The following is a 22,329-nucleotide window of genomic DNA, read 5'->3' as shown; positions in this document are numbered from 1 at the left end:
GAAGGCTGAGGCCAGAGGATTGTGAGTTCAAGACCAACCTGGACCTAGATGATAAATGCATTCCAAAAAACAAAACAAAGTTGATCTAACTAGACTTCAAGTTGTTGTGTAAGAAAAAAATTAGATCTTGCGTTGTTTGTTTAGGTTTTAACGTACCTGAAGCCGCTAGTAATAATTGACAATGGAAGATCATCAGCAGGGACTTTCCAGACCATCTGCAGGAAGCCTAGTGCAGCACAAAGGCTGACCTCTGATCTCAGCCTCCCACCCAGTGCAGAGCTCCAGGCCTTCCCTTTCAAACACTGTCACTCAGTTTTGTTAGAGTGCTGCTGACTGAGCATGAAGCCTTGCACATCCTAGGCACGTGCTCTGCACTCAACTCCGCCCCTAGAACTCTGCAGCTGTCCTGATGAAATGACTCAGTATTTGCAAGGCTTGTGACCCAGTGTAGCAGTAAGTTCATACTCCTGGAACTCATTCCAGATAATAAAAATATGTAGTCTTGCATTGGATAAGAGTGAAGCAGACCAAACTTCTACATACACAGCAGAAAGCTATAGTAAATGTTCAGATATTTAAAGAAACACCAAATACTACAAAGAGCAACCAACATGGTTCTATTGAAAACTGTCTTCAACTATGGCATTCAAGGACAGCAATACAATATTTTCTTTACAAAGTGACGATTATAAAAATCTATAAATGCACAAATTCATTTCTAGGCTATTCTTCTCACATAGCCATGTCATCAAGATACACTTCCTCTCATTCTTTCCTGAGGTATTTCTGTGGTTTGATTTTATTGTACTGCTGGATGCACTGCCTTTGATCATCCTTTCCTAAAATGATTCTTAAAACCTGCAAAATTTTTATTGCATAGAACACTATTCATGACAGAGAGACTGGGAACTGCGAATATGTTGCACTGAAACAAGTCTTACAAATAATTCATTTTAAGAATTTGTTACATACATTTTTTACAGTTTGTCTCTTCTAAGAAAATTGACCTTAGAGGTAAGAGCTAATTAAATACAATAAAGTATTTTAGGAATGTTAGATGTTAGAAAGTCAGATGAATGATACAAAGGAAAAAGCCATAATTCTTGCCGGCTATATATTGTATTGCATTCAAAAGCAACTGTACATGCTGTAATCAGTTCATAGTTAAATATTTCTACTAATCTGTTTTGGGAGAGCAAATGTCTTTCAAGGTTTCAAGTTCCTCTATGAGCTTCTTGTTCTGAACTTCCAGCACTGCAACTCGACTCTCCAGACACTTTACGTATTCTTTCTTTCGACGGCGACATTCTTTAGCAGCTTCCCTGGAAAAAGTAGAAGCAGAAGGGCAAACAAAACATATATTGCATGCGATTGACAATAAAGCAAGCTTGGTAATTTAAGTAGAGCTGCATTGCAACCCATGGAACAGTATTCCCAATTCATACCCTAAACCAAACTGGATTCTTAAGCAAGGGTTAAGTGACCTATCTACAAGTCCACGCGGCCATTAGGAGGATGCTGCATCGCCTGCCTCGATTAGACTTCACAGTAAACAAGGTCCAAGTCAAACACAGTTACTCTGCTTTATGGCAATAAAGATCTTTGAGGGCCTTGAGTTCCTCAATGAGAGTCTTGTTTTGGTTTTCAAGCACAGCCACACGATTTTCAAGACATTTGACATATTCTTTCTTCTTCCTGCGACACTCCCGGGCAGCTTCCCTGGAACCAACACAAGGCAAATGACTACAAGAACAACCTCCCAGCACAATCCAGAGTGGCTCCGTGAACATCTGCCCCCCTTCTCCCCAATCAACAGCCAATTGACCTGAGGACAGGTATACAAAGCCACACAACAACTGAACAAAACACGTGCCTTGTTTTGAACAACAGAACAACTGAAGAGCACTGGCAGTTTTACCCAAATAGTGCCATAATAAGAATGACCCTCTGTGTTCAATAAACAACAACCAGAGGACCACACCCAGCTGAAGCTCTACTAAGACATTTACAGATCCTCACAATCCTCTCAGCTAATTTTTGGTTGTCCAAAGATACACATACTCATCACAATGAGAAATTTTCATTTGATGAAAATGATTATCAGAATCCTATGAAATCTCAAGTGCCAATATTGAACAGTTGTATGCTTCAAGACTAAATCTCAACAACAATGATCAATCCTGACTTCCAGGGACATTTTTCTGCATAAAAAACACAACATAGATAAATTAGAACAATAAATAAAACACATACATGCTGATGGCAGTGCTTGTGAAAATTAAAAAATGAGTAACATGACACAGAATTTAACAATGCCGACAATTTAAATTAACAAGTGTCAGAATACCACAATTAAAATTATGAAAAAGTAAGTTGGCATGGTGGTGCATGTCTGCATAGCTGGCCCTTGGAGATGGAGACAGGAGAATAAGAAACACAAAGCCAGGGGCTGGAGGGGTTAAGAGCACTGGGTGTTCATCCAGAGGACCTGGAAGATTCAATCCCAAGCACCCACATGATGGCTCACAACTGCCTGTAACTCCAGTTCCAGGGCATCCAACACCTTCTTCTGGTTACAATGACCACCAGCACACTAGTGGTGCACAGATATGTATTCAGGTCAAACACTGATACACATTTAGAAAGTAATTTAGGAAATAAAAGGAAGGTCAAGGGCAGCCACAGCTACTATATAAGCACAAGGCTAGTCTAGCATATATCCTAGCCTATCGTAAATAAAATAACTAAGAATGGAAGAGGCTAGCTAAGGAAAGAGTACTCCTGTGCTCCTCTCTAACCACCCGCATTGTACGCACATTAAACACATTTTACAGAACTTTAAGCAATCCAAGGGAAAAGAGAGATCAACAAGCAACCAAATGACTAAAACTAATGAAGACAAGTTAATCACTTTCGTGCATGATTACAGGAAACAATAGCTAATATTGTCCCCATTTTCTTTTCTTTTTTTCAGAGTGGGATAGGATGGCATCGACTTCACTTTTCACTTGACTCCTCTACAGGAGAGGCCCTCTGATAAAGATTTATCTGGGAGTGCTCAGATCTCAGAAACTGTCAGTCACTGTCACTCAGCTGAATTTCACAAAGGTAAGGTTGCATGTCTAAATACCATTGCCTCAATGCTGGTCGGCAATACTAACCCCCAACGGTGACACATGCAATAGACCAGTCAACTGTTGCATTTTTAGAAGAACTGACTCTCGTGGACTGGATTTCTGTTTCCTCTATGCAATGCAAGTCAGCGGAAAAGGAATGTTGAAATCCCAGTGGACTGCAGGGAAAGAACAGCCCATTTCCTAACCAAGAGTGAGTTCACCAAGGTTGGACAACTAGGTAATGAAAAACTAAAGCAGGTAAAAGTAAAAGGAGACTGACAAGCAGTGGCTCTAGCAATCCAGGGGAACACAGCAAGAGCAACAGCGTGTCCACGCACACAAATCTGCCAGCTGGAGAATGCAACTCAAATTTATTTATAGGTTTCTATGTTTCATTAGTAAATAAATATGCTAAATTCTAAATCTTTCTATACAAACATTAAATGAAAGTTTAAATACATGATAGCGATGTTGTGGGGTGGTTAGCTTTTAAACTCTTGCTTACTGAACTACTGACTGTAAATATCCACACTTCACATCTTACACTGTGTGTGCGAAGTAACCAGAGTCAAAATGTCCCCGGCACAAAGTGGTCACACAAGAGGTTGGTACATTCCTAAGTATTCTCAGCTGTGGAAAACACCTGCTTCTACTATTAATAGCTAGCTCAGTTTGCAGGCCTGAATTTGAGTCCACCCTCAGCATGGGGACGAAAGGACAAGGTGAACTACAGGAAAAGGATAAAGAACCCAGAGGGCTGTACACCTGTACTGCCAGCACTCAGGAGGTGACGGGAGGCAGGAGGAGCACAAGTCTGAGGTCAGCCTGGACTACACAGTGAGACAGTCTCAAAGCCAAAGACAAAATAACCAGGCTACAAAGGAATAAAAGTTACTGCTGACCACTATGGTAGGGATATAATTATCAACATCAGCCAATATATGAGCTCATTCATGCTAAGTACAAAATCTGCATCCTTCCATTAGTCCAGTGTGAAGGTTCGCACCAAGGTTATTTGAGGAGATCCTGGTGTAAGGGTAGAGGAAGGCTCTGGGGGAAAGAGCTGTTAGACAGCACACCCTACTTCTGGCTCCTCTGGCTCTATGACCTTGACCAACTGCCACTGAGCCATTTCCAACTCCAGCTCATTACCTGCAGAGTGAGACAGTGACCGCCCGACCTCACTAGAGCTGTGAAACTCAGGAACCTGGAGGAGCAAGCGCTGGAAACTTGCTAAGCCGACACTGAGTCATCAAGAGCCACCGGCTGCTGCTGTTCTCCAGTGTAATTCTAGTGCTAAGCAATGCTCCTTAGAAGTCCTTATAGCCAAAGAAATGTAGGTAAAAGCTGCCATAAATGTCTTCTAGAAAAGAATCTTCTGAAAAGACAACTGAGCCAGCTGCACTCTTTGACCATAGTCATCTTCCCACCTTCCTGTCTGACACCATCTAGAGCAGAGGTGTGTTCATGGTAGCCAATTGTACACACTGAAGATGCAGCATCAAGGAGAAGCCTGGTCCCCGGGATGCCATGAACCTTTGTTCTGGCTGCACATACCTCTACCCCTGCCATAAAGGTCAAAACCCTGACTAGATATTTTAGCCTCTATTTCCCTTAGCTATTTGTAGCCAAAATATTAGTTATTGATTATATAGTTTAAATACAGGTGTGTGTTATCCCATGGCTTACGTATTAACAAAGCAGTCATAACACGAGGTAGTCTTGTGAGCTCCACCTATTAGCCTTTTCTATGCATTTGAGAGAGAGACAGAGCCAGAGAATGTCTTAAGTGTATGGGTGCCTGTGAGCGGGCGCTAGATGCCCCGGAGCTGAAGTTACAAGCAGTTTTAAGCATCTTGATGTGCGTGCTAGGAACCAAACTTGGGTCCTCTGAAGAGCAGCAAGTGCTCTTGTGCTCTGCACCGTCTCCCCAGCCACTCTGGATTTCTGAGACAAATTATTGACAAATGTTTCTATTTTTATGATCCTACTTCTAGTGTACAAACTCCATACAATGATCTAGGCAAGCAGTAAGTTTGGTCTTACGGAGTCACACAGTATATCATATTGAATCTTTAAAAAGATTTATGTTTGTTTTTTATAAACTCTTTTGTTGTATTGGTGGTAGTTGTTTGTTTCTGTCACCCTGGTTAGCCTAGAACTCTATTGTGAAGACCAGGCTGGCCTCAAAGTCACAGAGATCCATTTGCCTCTCCCTCCCAAGTGCTGGCATGAGAGGTGTGTGTCACCACACCCAGCTCTATTTTTATCTGTATGGTGTTTTGCCAGTATTTATGTCTGTGCACCACATGCCTGCCTCATACCCACAGAGGCCAGAAGAGGACAGCAGCTGCCTGAGATGGGGTCAGAAGCAGTTGAAACCCACCATGTGAAGCTGGGAATCAAACCAAGGTCCTCAGCAAGAATAGCAAGTGCCCTGAACTGCTGAGCCATCTCTCCAGTCCTTACTGTGTGTGTGTGTGTGTGTGTGTGTGTGTGTGTGTGTGTGTGTGTGTCTGTATGCATGCATGCATGGGTGCCTACAGATGCCATAAAAGGGGCTGGAGTTACAAGGTACTGTGAGCCCTCTGATATGGTTGCTGGAAGCAAAACTCAGGCCATCTGCAAGAACACTAGATTCTCTCAACTGCTGACTCATCTTTCTAGCACCCCAACTGTCTTTTAAAGGACCACTAATGCAGTGAACACAGTCACCTAAGTCGGACCCCTATTTATAAGACAGTGAGTTTCAGGGATTCAGCTGCCAAATCTGTAGATTAACTAGGTTGGTAACATTGGATAGTCAATGACCACAGTCTGCTTCTGCCGCAGACAAGCAAAGCAGCTGAATCTACCTTACTGCTTTCTTACAATAAGAATATAATTTAACAATGAAGAACAGGTAACAAATTATACCGGGAAACTCTTTTTTGAAAATTAAACTAAGTTGTATCATTCTCCATAAAAAGAACTAAAAAATTAATATGCAAATGACAAATAAAATATTATTTAAGTTTGTTTTATAATATGATATGCTAATGTATGAACAATGACACAGCTCCATGGAGCAATAGTAAATGAGAGAAGCAGTGGTACTCAAGAGATTGACTCAGGAAGCTGAGGCAGGAGGACAGAGGGAGAAGATTGCAAGCACACCTACTATAACACTAACTACCTATATGGCAGGGGCATGAGTGATTTTTGTTATTTTGTATTTATACTTGACTAGAATTTGTCAAAAGAGCATGTACTGCTTCATAATGGAGTAAAAACAATACAAAATAGCTAAAAGGATAAAATATAAAATGCTTTAACACTTAAATTTATTTTGCTAATAAAGAAGCTAAAAATTCAGGGTCAGAGATGTATCTAGATGTTTACCTAGCATGCCCTAGGTCCTAGGTTCTATCCACAATACTGATTTGGGGAAGAGGTGCTAAAATTTAAATTAAAATAAAATATATTTTTAGCAAAATATATAAATCAAGCTTTACTAATAACCAAGAATCTAATAATACTGTATTAAAAAATAACATATCTTTTAACAACCCTTACAATATAAAGGAAAGTATCTCCTGCTTATGAAATGACCACGAACTCACCAGAAGACAAGCCAGCATCACAGGCAGAGCATGAGCACACACAAGAAGCCACAGAACCCTGAACCTGAGAAATGGCTTAGCAAGAGCAGGCTAATCCATTAAGAGCACACCACACAGATGGTGCTTCCCACCGTGGCTACCAAAGTACTGGCCTGTTCCCAGTACTTTACCTGTTTTTCATCAGCCTCAGCTCCCGCTTGCGAGTTGCTTCTTCTGCTAGTTGCTGGGGACTGTGCAGACTTCCTGGTGAGGCAGCCATCACCACTCCTTGTGGCAAAGCAGTAGTAGGAGCCCGGATCTGGTAAGTTGGCATGTCACCTGTGGCAGCTGCAATGAAACAAGGTATTATAAGCTTATATCGCCACTTCACTAGCTAATACTACACATAAAATTAACCTAAATAGTATAGTTTATAGATGTTAGTAGATATTGGTAGAAGCAAAAATGATTGTTCTTAGTATTATAGGGGTCTTAAATATCAAGAAATTATCAAATTGGAACAAAGCAACAAATACTTTAGCTTCTTCTTCACATTTTAGAGAATGTCCTAGCACAGTTTAGCACTTCTTCTCTCAGGTTAAAGCAGATAGGCTTTCCAACTACAGTTCAGTTAGCTGCATCAGCGATGTGCTGCTAACTCCGAGCCTTGCTCTGCAGAGTCTGGTGAGATCCACAGCAGAAACACTTCCACTATGGCAAGATCAAAGACGCCAATGTGACCTCACTCAGTGGCAAGTTGAGAGGAGATGTTCACGAATGGAAACAAGCTGGAGATTACCACAAACAGCGAGCATCTGAGGACTGCCTTTAATGGGGTCTATTTTGTGTGTGAATATATATGTACACTGAAAACTGTTCATGACAGCTATTTCACAACCAGCTCACAGAGATCCTAGCATACCAGTAAAAGGCAGATCCAATATGTCATCACAAACACTCTAAGGAGGACAGAGCCATCCTCTGGACGTTCCAACTAGGACTTCCCTGTGCCTACACCTGAAACAAATATTCAAAGCCTTTCAATTACAAAAAAATAAAAAAGGGGGGGATAAAAGACTAAGTCGAGGAAAGGGATCTAACTGGCTATAGATTCAGTTAAAGTTAACAGGAAAAATGGAAGAAAAACAGTAAACTGGATTCTTGAGGGAAGTCCTAAATTTATTTTCATTACAGTTGCAAACAGTACACACATGGAAATCTCATCGGATGTGCAAGTTTTAAACATTTAAGAAGAAAACAGATAAACTGACAGCTTAATTAACATCTTCTTATTCTGCTGATCATCCTGTGAGAGGAGATAAGGGCTGAAACAGGAGGCCACAGCCCTCCCCCTTTTCTTTACCCACATATGAGGAAGGAGGTTACAAGTCAATAAATGCTGAAACAATGCCCCGGCTACAAACTGCCTGGCTTCCTAAAGTCAGCACAATAACCAGTGACGAAGGCAGAGCTTACACACCCCTGCACTTGTGTCTTGCTGGCAGCCTGAATGCACACCTGCTTCCAGTCGTTCTTGCTCATAAACAAGGGTATAAACAATACTAGAGATTTGCAGAGTGGGTGAGGGGTTTTCCTATCCCTGCCAGACCCTAAATAAAGACGCTTTTCTAAAAGAGAGGGAGAGCACGTCAGGAAAGGGAGTATTTTCAATGTATACATTGGCTATTTTCTGTAATATGTGAAACAGGATGTACAAAAGCTGTTAAGGGCATTCTTTTCATTTTTTAAGGGAAGACAGGCAGAGACAGTTCACAGATGCAATGGATATGAGAAACAGTATTTAAAAAACAAACAAAAACCCTTTTGTCTTTCTGCAGAAGCCACAGCTGCCCTTGGAGAGCCAGACTTGGGAGCATAGGGACAAGGGTGATCCCAAATGAGGCATTCTTCAAACCTGTTGGGCAACAGCTTAGCTGCTTTGCCTCTGCAAGGGCTGATGTATTGGGTGCATTAGTGCTGAGAGAGAAGGGACGCTTGACTTCACTGTGCTCCGGTATTCATTCTATTCGTTCTAACACAAGTCCAGGATCACAACTCAATAGTTCAATCAACAAATAGGAATTAGTGTAAATTAGGAGTTAAAATAGATTCCTGTTTCAACCCAACGACCCAATGATAGATATACTTTCACTGAATAATGGATTAATTCTATATATGCAAATGTAATCTTAGTGATGTACACCAAAATGATGGGGGAAAGAGACTTATTTTGAGGGAATCTAAATGTCAGAATTCTTTGAAACAAGTTACAAGAATATGTTTATCTTAGCATCGGGGCCTAACACTATAAATTCAGTGGTAATTTCAAAGAACCATCCTACATTCTCTGGTGACAGAATTTTATTCATGCACTATTTATAAAGTCCAACTCCTATTCCCATCTAAGTACTAACAATGTCCAAACTATTTTTGCAAGGGCTTTTTAGGTAAACTTCTTCTATATAACTCAGATTAGCATTAAGCTTTCAATTTCCTCGCCTCAGTCTAAGTGTTGGGGGTTATAAGCAGGTGCCACCACACCTGACTTTAGAGTTTCATTTTTATTTTTTGAGAAGCCATAGGTCATGTATAGGGGTCAAAAATCATAACTGAAGATAATTTTAAAAATATGCTTTGCTGTAATAGTATACTCCAAGTTTATTCTCAGGGAGGCAAGAACTTCCAGACAAGTCAAGAATGGTATCTTTGCACTTTACGCTCTGGAACCTAGCAGAGGACTTAGTATGCAGGGTGCTTAATGGATTTATGTATACCCTACCAAGTCAAGTTTAAACTCCCTGGGAAATTGCACAGACATGCTGTCATCTGGAGTATTTAATATGCTTCTTGCTATGGATGTGGACATTTTATTGCAGCTGCATCTTTAACACAGACACAGTAAATCCATGAGATGCCACATGCTCATTCAATCTGACATGTCTTGACAAAAAGCACTGTTCTTTCTTAAGGCATGTCACATGTACCTAACATAGCAGCTCAGAGGCAGGGGGTTCTGATGTTTCCGATCATCTAACTCCTGGCATGAAAAATAATTCCTAGAGCTGTCAATTCTGATCATGAACTTCATACCTCACTTGCCAAGCTCTAACAGGGTACAGAAGAAAAAGCACTGGATTTGGGGTCTGGGTTATAGTCCAGCTCTGCCACTTACCAGCCATGTGACTTGGGGCAAGGTCAGTCTCCTCATCTGTAAAATGGGGATACATTATCTCATTTCATACTCACAAGAAACCCCATAATATATCTCAAAATGTCTAGCTCAGTGCCTGGTACACAGCAGACACTTGATGCATTGGTTCCCTTCCAATCCCTCCCTTCATGTCTGAAAGACAGTTCTCTAAGTTATACTTACACTATGTTTAGTTAAAAGGCTTAGAACACCACCAATAACCCTTCCCTTTAGGCATTCCCCTTCTAACAAGTCTGTGAATCAAAGTGCATGACTCCTAGTTCTTAGGAAAAACAAGTCAGAGACAGAAACAGAGACATAACAAATATCCCCAAATATCACCAATTCTGATAGCTTCCAAAGATAAGCTATTCATCAACACCCCCAAAGGACTGTCATTTTATTCAATTTATTTTTATTTATCGAGGTGCACATTGACTGAATACAAGAGGCTTTGTTGGCTTGCTTTGGTGTTTTCTGTTCCAGCCTCCAGAGTATTGGGATCATGAACATGAACCACCAAACATATCAAAGTCCCTACGTTTATGTCATTTCAATGTGGAAAGCTCAGGAGATAATATGGGTAACTTAGCAATCATACTTGTAACTGAGGAAAAGTGGCTTTTCTAAAGCTCCAGAAAGCTACTGGCACCTTCCTTGCCCCTTCCCCCAGTTTTCTCCCTCTTAAGCAGCACATCAGCGCTCCTAGTTCCCACATCAAGCCTCTCCATGCCTTGTGTCCCACTCTGTCAGAAAATTTCCCTTCCCGTTGCTCCTTTTTCTGTGGAAAAACAAAATCCTACAAAAAAAGTGACTAAGCAAGCAGTGAGCATTTTCAACCATGTTTCAAGTCCTAAAACATGTAGACCATACAGAATTAAGTCACTAAATGTTTTCAGATTAAGGCCAGCAAAAACAGTTCAGGGTATAAAAGTACTTGTCACATAAACCTGACAACCTGAATTTGATCTCCTAGAACCCAAGATATAAGAAGAGAACCAACTCTTCAAATATGTTCTCTGACATCCACATGCAGGCCATGGCATGAGTTGCACATGTGTTCACACACACCTGCACACACACATACACACACACACACATAAACTAATAATAAATCAATTTTAAATAAATATTTTCAACTTTTATTTATTTGAGGTATAGTCAACAATTTAAAATTATATATATTCAAGTTGTACAATGATAATTTGATGGATTTATATACAATGTCAAATAATTACCATATTCAACCCAAGTTACACATAAAGAGACTTCTTAGGTTGTTTATTCAGTGAAAGTCAGGAAATGTATAAAAAAAACAGGTAATTATGAAAGCTGAAATTCAAGGTCCTACAGAAAGACAAATAAATGCCCTATTGCCTTATCAGAATACTAGCCTGGGGGAACCCATTTTGATTTCTTAAAGTGGTGCTAGCTTCATTTAGCTGTGTCTAGCATGCTATTATGACCCATGCTCCATTAGCTACATTATATATCAGTGTCCAGTGAATTTGAGAGCAGCACCAAAGGATAGTGAAGACCAGAGCTGCTTCACTGCTGGCCAGCTTTGTAACTCAGAAGAGTACCTGCCAACTCTGATCCGCATTTCCTCACATCACTACCACCTATGCAGTAGGGCACGCCCTGTGCGGTCCATAAGCATAAATGTAAAACGCTTCTCCTTTTCCAGTGTTTGGTGTGGCTTCCTCCATGTAAGCCTCCAGCGTTTCAACCTGTATTTCCTTCTTCCTGTGTCTACTTGATAATTTGAGTACTTTGATAGCTCCTTCTTTCGCCTGTATTTACTCTTATTTATAATAAATATCTTACATAGTTTTTATATATTTTACACAAATGAAGTGTTGACATAGTTACTTTATTAGGCAATATATTCAGATAGGTAAATAAGACAAGGAGAAAGTAAAATAACTATCCTACACATTGTATTAAAATGTATTCACCAAGTGGAGACAGCACAATAGCTGTTCTATGAGCTTTAAGGCCTTACTGAACACAAGGCAGGTTATTCTTCTATCTACTTCCAATACAAGTATAAATTGCTTTAATACCAACTTGTAAAGTTAAACTCTAATCAAAACTATCCCCTTATGTCAAATTTTCTTAACAGAACTGCAAAAGTGGTATGCATTCCCTGTACTCCTACATCAAATATTAACACAATATTTCCCAAATCTGAATAGTCGAAAAGTTTGTTTAACAATTATGAAACTGCTCTTGAATATAACATTGGAATCCAGGGTCTAAGACAGGAAATTAAGCTCCTAACATAATCAATTATGAATAAAACCAAAAAAAGACAAAACAAATTTAAATTACAGCCAACAAAATCAACAATATCATTCTTTTTGTTGTTGTTGTTGTTTTTCTGACACAGGGTTTCTCTGTGTAACAACTCTGACTGTACTGGAACTCTCTCTATAGATCAGGCTGGCCTTGAACTCACAGAGATCCACCCACCTCTGCAGATCCCAAGTGCTGGAATTAAAGCCAGGTGCCAGCACCACCCAGCAACAATATCATTTGTATGTTGGATCCCATGATCCTATTAGAGATGCTGCAAGTGTCTTTTCTAGGACAGTCATTAACATAAGAAGCCTGATTTAGGTCTGAATCTCAGGCATACACTATAAACCATGGGTCATAAAATCAATTCCATTGAACGAGCTAACATTTAAAGCAAAAAGAAAGAAAGAAAGAAAGAAAGAAAGAAAGAAAGAAAGAAAGAAAGAAAGAAAGAAAGAAAGAGAGAAAGAAAGAAATTAGAAAGAAATCTGTGTCTTTGTGTTACTGTTGGGTAGGAAACCTGTTTTTATATAAACCCAGAGTAAGAAAAACATGCCACATGTCATGATACAAAACGCTGATTGTGGGCAAAGATTTCCAAGGCACTGATCTAAAAATTGTCCTTGCCTTGACAACCCAGACTAACTCATAGCCAAGAATCCAGAGGCCTAGTGTAGCCTCTGCTACGCTGCTAAAAATGTTCCCAAGTCATGTGCAGTTCTCACTCATTAATAATAAAGGATGGAAATTTCATTTATTTCTTTCAATATGGCACTTTTAAAAATGTCACTATTCCTGTGAGAAGTGACAAATTCATGAAAATAATCATTTCCAAACTAAAGTCAGGTCTGTGAAAATGATCTATATTGCTCAACATTTGTAAGTTTCAGTATCTTGAAATTTTTTAATTTAAAGCTGTGGCTTTAATACTGGTAAAACAAACTAGAAGAATAAAATGCTTCAAAGATGATATGTTCATCCTATTAACAAATGTATATAAATATGTAATCACAAGCAATGGCATTCCTTAATTATTCACTTTAAATATACCCAGTATTTCAATAAGTTTTTGCATTACTATATTCCCTCCTGCTCTGACAAGTCCAGTGGTGAATAGAAATTTAAAGTTTAGTCAAAAGAAAAAAAATCAACCAATAATTTTTCTAAAATAAACCAATGCACAAAAAAATGTCTTTGGTTTTAAGATTGATGCTACATAATGTCTTGTTATCTCAGTCACCCCAAAGCTTCTGCAATCTACAGCACATCTATAGATTTCACAAGAAGTACTGTCTAACAAAACAACAGCCCCTTAAAGACCGTCTCATAAACAATTCAGTGCAAGCTGTTCTTGGTCGAGGCAAAAGTCAATCCAGGATGAGGGCTGAGACCCACTGACTCTAAACGAGCTAAATTGTGGGGGGGGGGGGGGGGGGGGCACATAATCCTCTTCATTCTCAAACTGCAAATTCAAAACTAGGTTACAAATAAATCCAACTGAATAAACAATGTTGCAACCATACAAAGGTCACTGGTAACTCAAGTCTTTCAAAATCACTTATCTCTAACTAAGGAAAGCAAAACCAAGTGAACAGATTACAAAGCTTAAATAGAAGAGGCTGAGAAAACAATGAAAGGCAAGCACGTCCCCCACTGGACACTAGAGGGCACTCTGAATCCCAAGTTCCTATAGATCTAGCAAGCACCAAAATCTCAGCCTAAATATAGCCCACTTGTCACCAGGCAGGTGCAAGGACAGCCTCTCAGAAGGCACGACTTTACAACTTGTCAGCCAACCCTTGAGCTGCGCTCATGTAAGCATTACAAGTGTCCTAATGTGTTCCCCATCTTCAAGCAGATACTTACCACAAGAAAAATGCTAAAGTCAGACTTACGAGAAAAGCTCTTCGGTCTGAGGACGTTCCCGCAGCCAGAGGCGGTGGTGAACTAGTTAACAAACTTGCGATCAGTCCGCAGCGCTTGACAAAGCAGAAAGGAACTGACTAAATCACAACATGACTCGGAGCTGACGTCAATGTGCAGCTCACATGGAGTTTAACTTTTCCACTTCCCCGCTGAAACACGATTCCAGGAAATGTAATGACGTCAGCCCTTTGAACTCAATTAGCTGAAGAGCGGACCATTTTTTTAAAGGCAGGAGGAAAAAAATAGCAGGCTGGAAAATGTCCATTCAGAGCACGCTGCTTTCTCCTAGCCGATGTAGAGCTAGCTAGTACCTAGTACCTCAAATGTTTACAACATGGACATCGGATATTTTAAAGTGGTAAGATTGAATTTGCAACAGGTTGCAGATAAAATATTAGTTTATTTCAGTGAGGCAGAACGGCAAGAGTAATATGCGAAGGGGAAGAGAAAAGCAGGGCGAGAGGGACTCAGATTGCCACGTTCGTCCGACCGAGCAGTAAAAGCCCAGAGCAAAGAAACAATCGCAGTATAAAGAAACATTCACACTATGATGGCTTAACAAAGCAGGCTGAACGTGCGGATGTACGCTGAAAGAAACCTCACATGCATAAGCAACTAAGAAACCACACTTTCTAAAACACCTCCAAGTTCCTAAAAACTCCTAAACGCTATATTACAGGAAAGGGAAACCCTGCAGAATTAATGTAAACCCTCCTTTAAGTTCTTACCAGTTTCATCTCCAGTTACAGCCATGTTGGGCTTTTGCATACAGAGTGGTCTTGTTGGCCGCAGCACAGTTCAAAATAAAGTGTTCCAAACTAGCAAGCATGTGTAAGATAAGTAGGAGTACTGACATCACAATGACATCACCAGCCTATCACTGCCATCAATTTGCTTTGTCACCCAGCAGCTCACTGAAACCAAAGCCCTCTAAAAATTCTTCCTGTAATAAACCATCCGAAAGCTCGTTTCTCGTTTTTTACATGAAAATCTTTTCAGACGGGCTCTGGCAAAAATAAAATGGGTTGTAGCTATGGAGCTGCGGACACAGGAAGAAATGAGCCTCATCTGTTTCTCAGAACTCAAAGAAGAAATCATTTCTGAGACTAAACAAACAAACAAAAAAACAAAAACAACAACAAAAAAAACCTGTGAGTCAATATAAAAAAAAAAAAAAACTGTGCTTCACAGACACGTCTAACTTTCCCAAGCTGGAAGTCTCTGCTCACTCGGTCCCACTTCTGTTGGCCACCACACCATAAAGTTCAACTATTCCCAGAGGGACCTGGACCATGCTCTTTCCCCTCAAGTGTGTAAAGGCTGATAGCTGAGAAGCTCACTGTGCCAGCACAGCAAGTGGGCTGCATCATCTTCCTTAACTGCCAGAGTCGTGTGAACTTGCTGATACTTGCTCTTTCTAACCCATAAAAATAGAATTTTGTGATTCGGTTTAATACCTTGAAGTTTTGTGATTTTTAAAATTCATAACTAAAATTATTACTCATAATTTTTAAATTTTGTTTGGATCACTTGGTGAGACTTCAGTAAATAAAAAGCTGGACCATTATTGAAACTTTAACAAAACCAAGGTCAGACACAAAGCTGGCACATATTCTAAGGTATACCATGCCTACATTCTGAAATATTTTTTCATCTTTACTGAAAGCAAAGCAAGCAAACAAAATAAAAATATGACATGTTATTTCACAAGACATTCTTTTTTGTGTTCCCCAGTAGGTTATAAAAATCCATTCTTCTGGGGCTAACGAAGATGGCTCAGCAGTTAAGAGTACTGGTTGCTCTTGCAGAGAACCCAGGTTCAACTCCCAACATCCACATGGCATCTCACAATTGTCTGTTCTCCAGCTCCAGGGGATCTGACACCCTCATACAGACATGCTTACAGGCAAAACGCCAATGCAAATAAAAATAAATGAATCTTTAAAAACTTTTAAAAATATAAAGTAAAATAAACCTTTGGGGGAAATCATTGCTGTATGATTAAAGCTCACCCTGACTTTCTATTAATGATGTGTATATATGTCATAAATGGTCAATAATTTTTCTTTGAGACAGGGTATCACTGTGTATCCCTGGCTAGCCTGGAACTCAGAGATCTACCTGCCTCTGCTCCTATGTGCTGGATTAAAGGTGTGTGCCACCACATCTGATGTAATAATTGCTTTTGAATGCTGTATTTTTACTTTGTTCAATTAAGCTCGCTGCACCAAAGTCAAGGACTTTATGTTTATGTGTATATGAGGGGCATGGGGCTCAGATCATCCATAGTTCTAATGGTTTTCTAGAATTGGAATTGTAACTGATGAGATGGCCTGGAGAATCAGCACAAACGCCAGCCTCAACAGGGCTTCACCAGGGGCTCTCTCCCATCTGGTACACCTAAGGCTCTGGGGTTTAAAATAATATTAATAATTCTTATTTCAATTTCAGAATTCACATTTATTTTTATCTCAATATTTCCTTAAACTTTCACATTGACAGTGAATAAATATTACTGGAAAAACTGGGAGACTAGCCCACGATAGAACTCACTTGGTAAAGGCTGTGCTACCAGGGCTGACAATCAGAGTTTAATCACTAGGACCTACCTGGTGGAAGCTGTCCTCTGACATGTATGTGATATGCCCCCCCACACAAAAAAATAGTCATTTTTAAGGAGGGGAGATGGGTCATTTCTAAGTTGATTATTGCTATTAATAAAGTTTTAGTATAGCCCCTACACTAAACTATTGAACAGACTATATAACAACATTTTTAGAGACAGAGACCTTTATTTTCTCTTTTTTTCCTTCTTTTTTTTTTCTCCTCTTTTGACCAGGGCCTCCCTTTGTGGTCTTCAGATAGATAATCCCAAGTGCTGGGATTACAGGCATGAGCCACCACACTACTTCTATTTGGAAAATGTACACATTTATCACATGACAGAAATCTTGCTAATAGACACTAAAGGCTGTAACGTAAACAGAACTTACCATTGAGGCAGGATACAGTGCATGTGATCCATTGCCTAAGAGGTGCAATGGGAACTGTGGGGTTGCCTAGGCCAGAGTAGTAAAGTCAGGGAAGTCTTCCTGGAGGAAGTGCTATGTAAAATGAAACCAGAATAACATACAGAAGCTAAGGGACGGGTCCTGTCAGGACAAGAAGATATGAAGGCTGGAGAGAGGAAATGAAAGAAACAGGATTACATGCCAGCAGAGGGGACGAAGGGAAGGCCTGTGAAGGAGCAAGGCCTACGTAAGAGGAAGTAGCAGGCTACACAGTGGAGTCTGACTTTGTCTAGCATATAACAAGTGTTCACTGATATTCTGAGTGGAGTCTGACTTTGTCTAGCACATAACAAGTGTTCACTGATATTCTGAGTGGAGTCTGGCACCATGCTACAAGGCAATGAGAGCGCAATCCCTCATTCCTATGTTAAGATTCTAATCCCAATGCAAGAGTACTGGGAGTAATTAGGTTTTGAGAGTAGTACTCTCAAAACATCCAGTCCCTTCCTCTAGGAGGAAGATGAGGCCCAGAAGATTCACAAGTAAAGAAAAGTCTCCCGAAAGCTCCAGAAACTGCAGGATAGATGAGTCTCTTCCTCGGGTTCTATAAGGTAGTACCGGTTGCTGGCAGAGGAGACTCCCACCACAGCTCTGCTGGGAATGGGTAAGGAGCACGAGGCCATCGCCTATGTTGGGATGAGTGTTTCTGCGATGCAGCTGCTCCTAGAAGTAACATTTCATTTGTCTTCGTGTGAGCAGCCCCAATTAGCTCACTGATTTACCACATCAGACTTGGGTAGAAGCATCCTTTTCATCATGGCTGCCCCAGATTGGCTTGATAAACATTTGTCCACATCTCCCAGGAAAAGTTATACAACAAGCACACAAACCCTAGAGAGCCCCCTGGTCTTTTCCACCATGTAAGGAGACAGATGGCAGCTATGTGTGAATCAGGAAGCAGGTACTCCAGAGATACTTATTCTTAGGCTTCCCAGTCCCCAGAATCATAAAAATATAAATGTGAATTATAAAAGCATTCCAGTCCATAGTATTTTATCTCAATTGGAATAGATTAAGGGAATGTTTAGGGGGAATTTGGGGACAGACCATTTTAACCTGGAGAAGCAGAAGAGTATGCTATAAAAGCAGACATGGAGATGACATCTCACTTTAAAAAAAAAAAAAGTATTAATGGCTCCCAGTATCATTAGAAGGTGATGACAAGGGTCTGAATGAACTCTGAGGTGGTATTCCCCTACAATGAGCCAGGAAAAGAGCCTCTGCCCCGGGCGTATTGAAAAGTAGTCCTAAAGCTATCAGCTCCAAGAAGGCTGTCTGTTGTGGTAATCCAGACCACAGGGACAGCTGCCTGAAGAGGCTGATACAGCAGTGGGTGTAAGACATGAAAACCTTCCGACTTAGCTATTAGGACGACTCTCTAAAGGAGCTTTGAATAGGAGGGGCAGGAAGAGTGAAGAGTACCTCCTGGGTTTCTAGCTCAAAACAATAGAAACCGAGGAAGCAAGAGGAGAGGCTGGAAAGTTGCTTAGTCAGTAAAGTGCTTCCCACACAAGCTGTGGTCCCCAGCACTCACATAAAAAGCCAGGCCAGGCACATGCCTGAAATCCCAGTGGTCAGGAGGCAGAAACCTACCCAGACACAGACATGTATACATGTATGCCCCCACACAAAAGGTATAAAATAAAATAGGCTTGAAACTTGTGGAAGAAAATGATTTTTAACCCCCAAAGCATAAAACTAACATGTGTATTATGTAAAGTATGAAAAAGTCTCAAAACATTTTATAGTGTCAATTTTGCATATTTTTCCATGTAAAAAAAGGTGACATGAGAATGAAGGACTATTCTTTATTCATTTAGACAAACAAGGTTCAGGAGCATAGGGAAAATTTAATGAATGGTAAGGAAAACATTAGTATGTAAATACTGTTTTACGCATAAAATTCCACTTTTATTCTTTTAGGGGCATGATCTTTGTTTTGTGGTTTGGTTTGGGGAGGGTGCAGGGTGTCACGATAGAACCCTGGCTGATTGGGAACTTGTGTAGTCTAAGTGGGCTTAAAACTCAGAGTAGCCCAGGTGGCATAGCATACCTTTAAGCCCCGGAGGCAGAGGCAGGCGGATCTCTGTGAGTTCGAGGTACAGAACTAGTTCCAGAACAGCCAGGGCTGTTACACAGAGAGACCCTGTCTCGAAAAACAAAAAACAAAACAAGAAACTCAGGAGTAAGCCTCTTGCCTCCCCTCCCAAGTGCTGGGGTTATCGCCATGCACAGTCCCACCTAGCTTCAGTCTTTCCTCTCGTTTTCAGGATAGGCTCGTGTGTTGGTTTGTATGTGTTTCTGTGACTTTGTTAAGAATATGTGCGTGTGTATGTGTGGCCAGAAGACAGCCAGCTGAACTCCTCTGACTGCAGATCTCTGTGAGGTAGGGTCTCTCTCTGAGCCTGAGGTTCCTGTTTTCTCAGCTAGGCTGGAAGTCAGAACACCACAGAAATCCTGTCTCCACCATCCCTGGAGCTGTGGCTACGGGCATATGCATCACAGCTGACTTGTTTTGTGAGTGCTGGGATCTAAACTGCAGTCCTCACAACTGTGCAGCAAGCACTCCTAACCATGGAGCCATCTCTCCAGCCTTTCAGACTCCATACACTTCTATTACACCCCACTTTCATTCTTCAAATACTTAAGAGTAAAGGAGCTAGCTCATCAGTCAGCCATAGGGCCACATGCCTGTAATCTCAGCACTCAGGAAGCTGAAGCAGTGAACATCTTCAAGTTCTAGGTCAGCTGGACCGTATTTCCAAGACTCTCAAAATAAAAGAACAGATATTACTTTCCTTAAAGTTAGTGTGATGCATTCTAAACAAGCAGACCCACCAAAAGACAAGAATAAAAACATGATTTTTAAGTTGTATTAAATACATGCTTTATAGTTATAAGCACAGTTGAATGAAATTAATATACAGCCCAGTTTTAGCTCGGCTCACAGGCGATGCTGAAAGCTTGCGGCTGCATCCTATTCCACTTCACTACAGGCTCTCTTCAAGACCTACAGTGAGGACCTTAAATACTAAGAAGACTCTAGAAGATAGGAACATCTGCACTTGTTTTTAAATGAGTTACGTAAAAATTAATCTTGAAAAAATAAGGTAGGAAAAAAGAACAAGTTTAAGATGTCACTGGCTATAAACTCAAATATCCATATCAAATTAATAAAAACACACTGGAGGTCACTGAGACGGCTCAGTCAGTGAAGGACTCTCTGCACGGCCTGGTATTCTAAGTCTGATCCCCAGAACCCACATAAACCGTGAGAAGAAGTAACTGACTCCACAGAGCTGTCCTGACCTCCACACACAAGCAATGGCATGAATACTGCACACACACACACACACACACACACACACACACAGGCACAGCAAAATTAAAAAATAACACACTAGGTACAGCATGTGGCACTACATGAAAGATATTTACTTCGTTTAAAAATGCATTGCTTCCCTCTCGCCTCATTTATCACGCTGCTCTGAAATTACCCTCTCTTCAGAGTCAGTGAAAACCATACTTTAATTCTCTTTAGTATAAATATTTCTTTGAACTTGTGTGTCTCCCATCCCTCCAAAAAAATCTACCCTTTTATTTCACAACACTGCACACAGACACTACAAGGCGAGAGACAGCAACCCACAGGTATTCTATATGTATTATATTAATAAAATATACCTTGAACAACAACCTGGCTGCCTGGGACAAAGAACTGCTGTGTGCCATCGGCTGATTGTGCTGCATACTGTACAATTGTAGCACCTGGCGGAGGAGCTCCTGAATTTGTCATTGTTAATGCCTGGAGTCCCTGAACACCATCAGTTCCTGGGTTAGAAATCTGGATTGTTCCACCTTGGGCTATAGCAACTTAATAAAAAGAAAGAAGAAATATTAGAGAATTCTGAGTTATTGGAATCCCATATTGGGAGAATATATTCTACATACTACCACTACTTCCACTGTTACTTTCCTAAGTGGGACTAGTAAGGAATATTAGCTTCTTCATCGTGGGGAGAACTTTATAAAAGATTATGAACACAAATTATTTTATTATGGTTTTGCTGTTGACTGCATTTTCTATTTAGGTCTTTTTATTATTCCTAGAGTCCACGAAGTTTCCTTCTAGGTATCTATCCCACTCAATTATGTTTTAATGTGTGTGGATGCACTGCCTACACGTATGTTTTGCACCGCAGGCACCGCTGGTGTTTGTAAGGCCAGAAGGGGTATTAGAGCCCCTGGACTGGAGTTACATAATTGTGAGATGCCATGCAAGTGCTGGGAATCGAATGCCAGCCCTCCAGAAGAACAGTTCATGCAAACGCAAAATCCAGCTTCCAAGTATTACAAATTCTTTCATATTTTAGTTATAAACAACATTCTGAGAATTAGGAAATGGTCAGTTACATTTCCATCAGGCACTGTGATTGTATTAAGTCTGTACTTTATATCACCTAACTACATTTCTGATCTACTGTTAGATGAAAGGCAGTTTTAAGAGTTGAGATGTCTGAAGCTCAGTGGCAGAGTGCGTGCTCAGATCATGAACCAGGCAAAGGATACAACCTCAGGCTCTCACAGAAACGGAGGGTGGGAGGGACGGAGGGAGTAACTCTCAGTCAAAATTTCACTTAATGAAGGTCTCAGTTAAATGAAGGTTTCAAACTCCAATCACAGAAATTGAATTTTCTCTTTTTCTTAATTTTTCAACAATACAATGTCAGGGTTTTGGATCAGTTATTAGAATCCTGAAATAAGTACCGAATTACTTTGGGGGGGGCAGGGTTGCCCTATTCTTACTTTCTTCCTTTTTAGTATTTTTTAAAGTAATTTTTCTCGTAAATTTTGTTTTCATAATATGAACAGATTATAATATTAAGAGTCTGTCATTTTATTTTCTGGTAAAACCAAAATATAATTAAAATTAAAATACATAATTTTATATATAAAACTGAAAACACTACACCCACACCCACAGCACACAAACTGCCATGCCAGAAACATTTCCACTGATAAATCTCTTTCATTAGCCATTTATATTTTAGACTGACAGGGCTTCTGATTTTGGCATTCTGAAATGATAGAGGCTCTTCCCATCCAAAAGGGAATTTACTGTTGGAGAATAAAGTTTAATGTTT

General features: G+C 40.3%; 1 protein-coding gene across 23 annotated transcripts in view; it reads right to left on the bottom strand.

The window, feature by feature from the left end:
* Positions 1-594: 594 nt before the first annotated feature.
* Positions 595-22,329, bottom strand: part of Crem (cAMP responsive element modulator) — a 66,742-nt gene continuing 45,007 nt past the window's right edge. For 4 of the 23 annotated variants that reach the window (XM_038332600.2, XM_038332603.2, XM_038332612.2 and 1 more), the window contains 4 exons: positions 20,870-21,058; positions 9,870-9,905; positions 6,889-7,045; positions 1,101-1,719 (listed from right to left, as the gene is read on the bottom strand). In XM_038332600.2, the coding sequence (XP_038188528.1) occupies positions 1,575-1,719; positions 6,889-7,045; positions 9,870-9,905; positions 20,870-21,058 (527 nt within the window). In that variant the 3' untranslated portion in view covers positions 1,101-1,574. Of the gene's footprint in view, positions 1,720-6,888; positions 7,046-9,869; positions 9,906-14,054; positions 14,281-14,842; positions 14,980-20,869; positions 21,059-22,329 lie in introns of those variants that run through there. The other 19 variants (XM_038332604.2, XM_038332607.2, XM_038332620.2 and 16 more) reach the window with 13 other exon arrangements.

This window comes from Arvicola amphibius, chromosome 6 (genome assembly GCF_903992535.2).
Source record: "Arvicola amphibius chromosome 6, mArvAmp1.2, whole genome shotgun sequence".
NCBI classification, from domain to species: Eukaryota; Metazoa; Chordata; class Mammalia; order Rodentia; family Cricetidae; genus Arvicola; species Arvicola amphibius.
The sequence above is the reverse complement of the archived record's forward strand: the minus strand, read 5'-3'. Positions and strand labels throughout refer to the sequence as shown.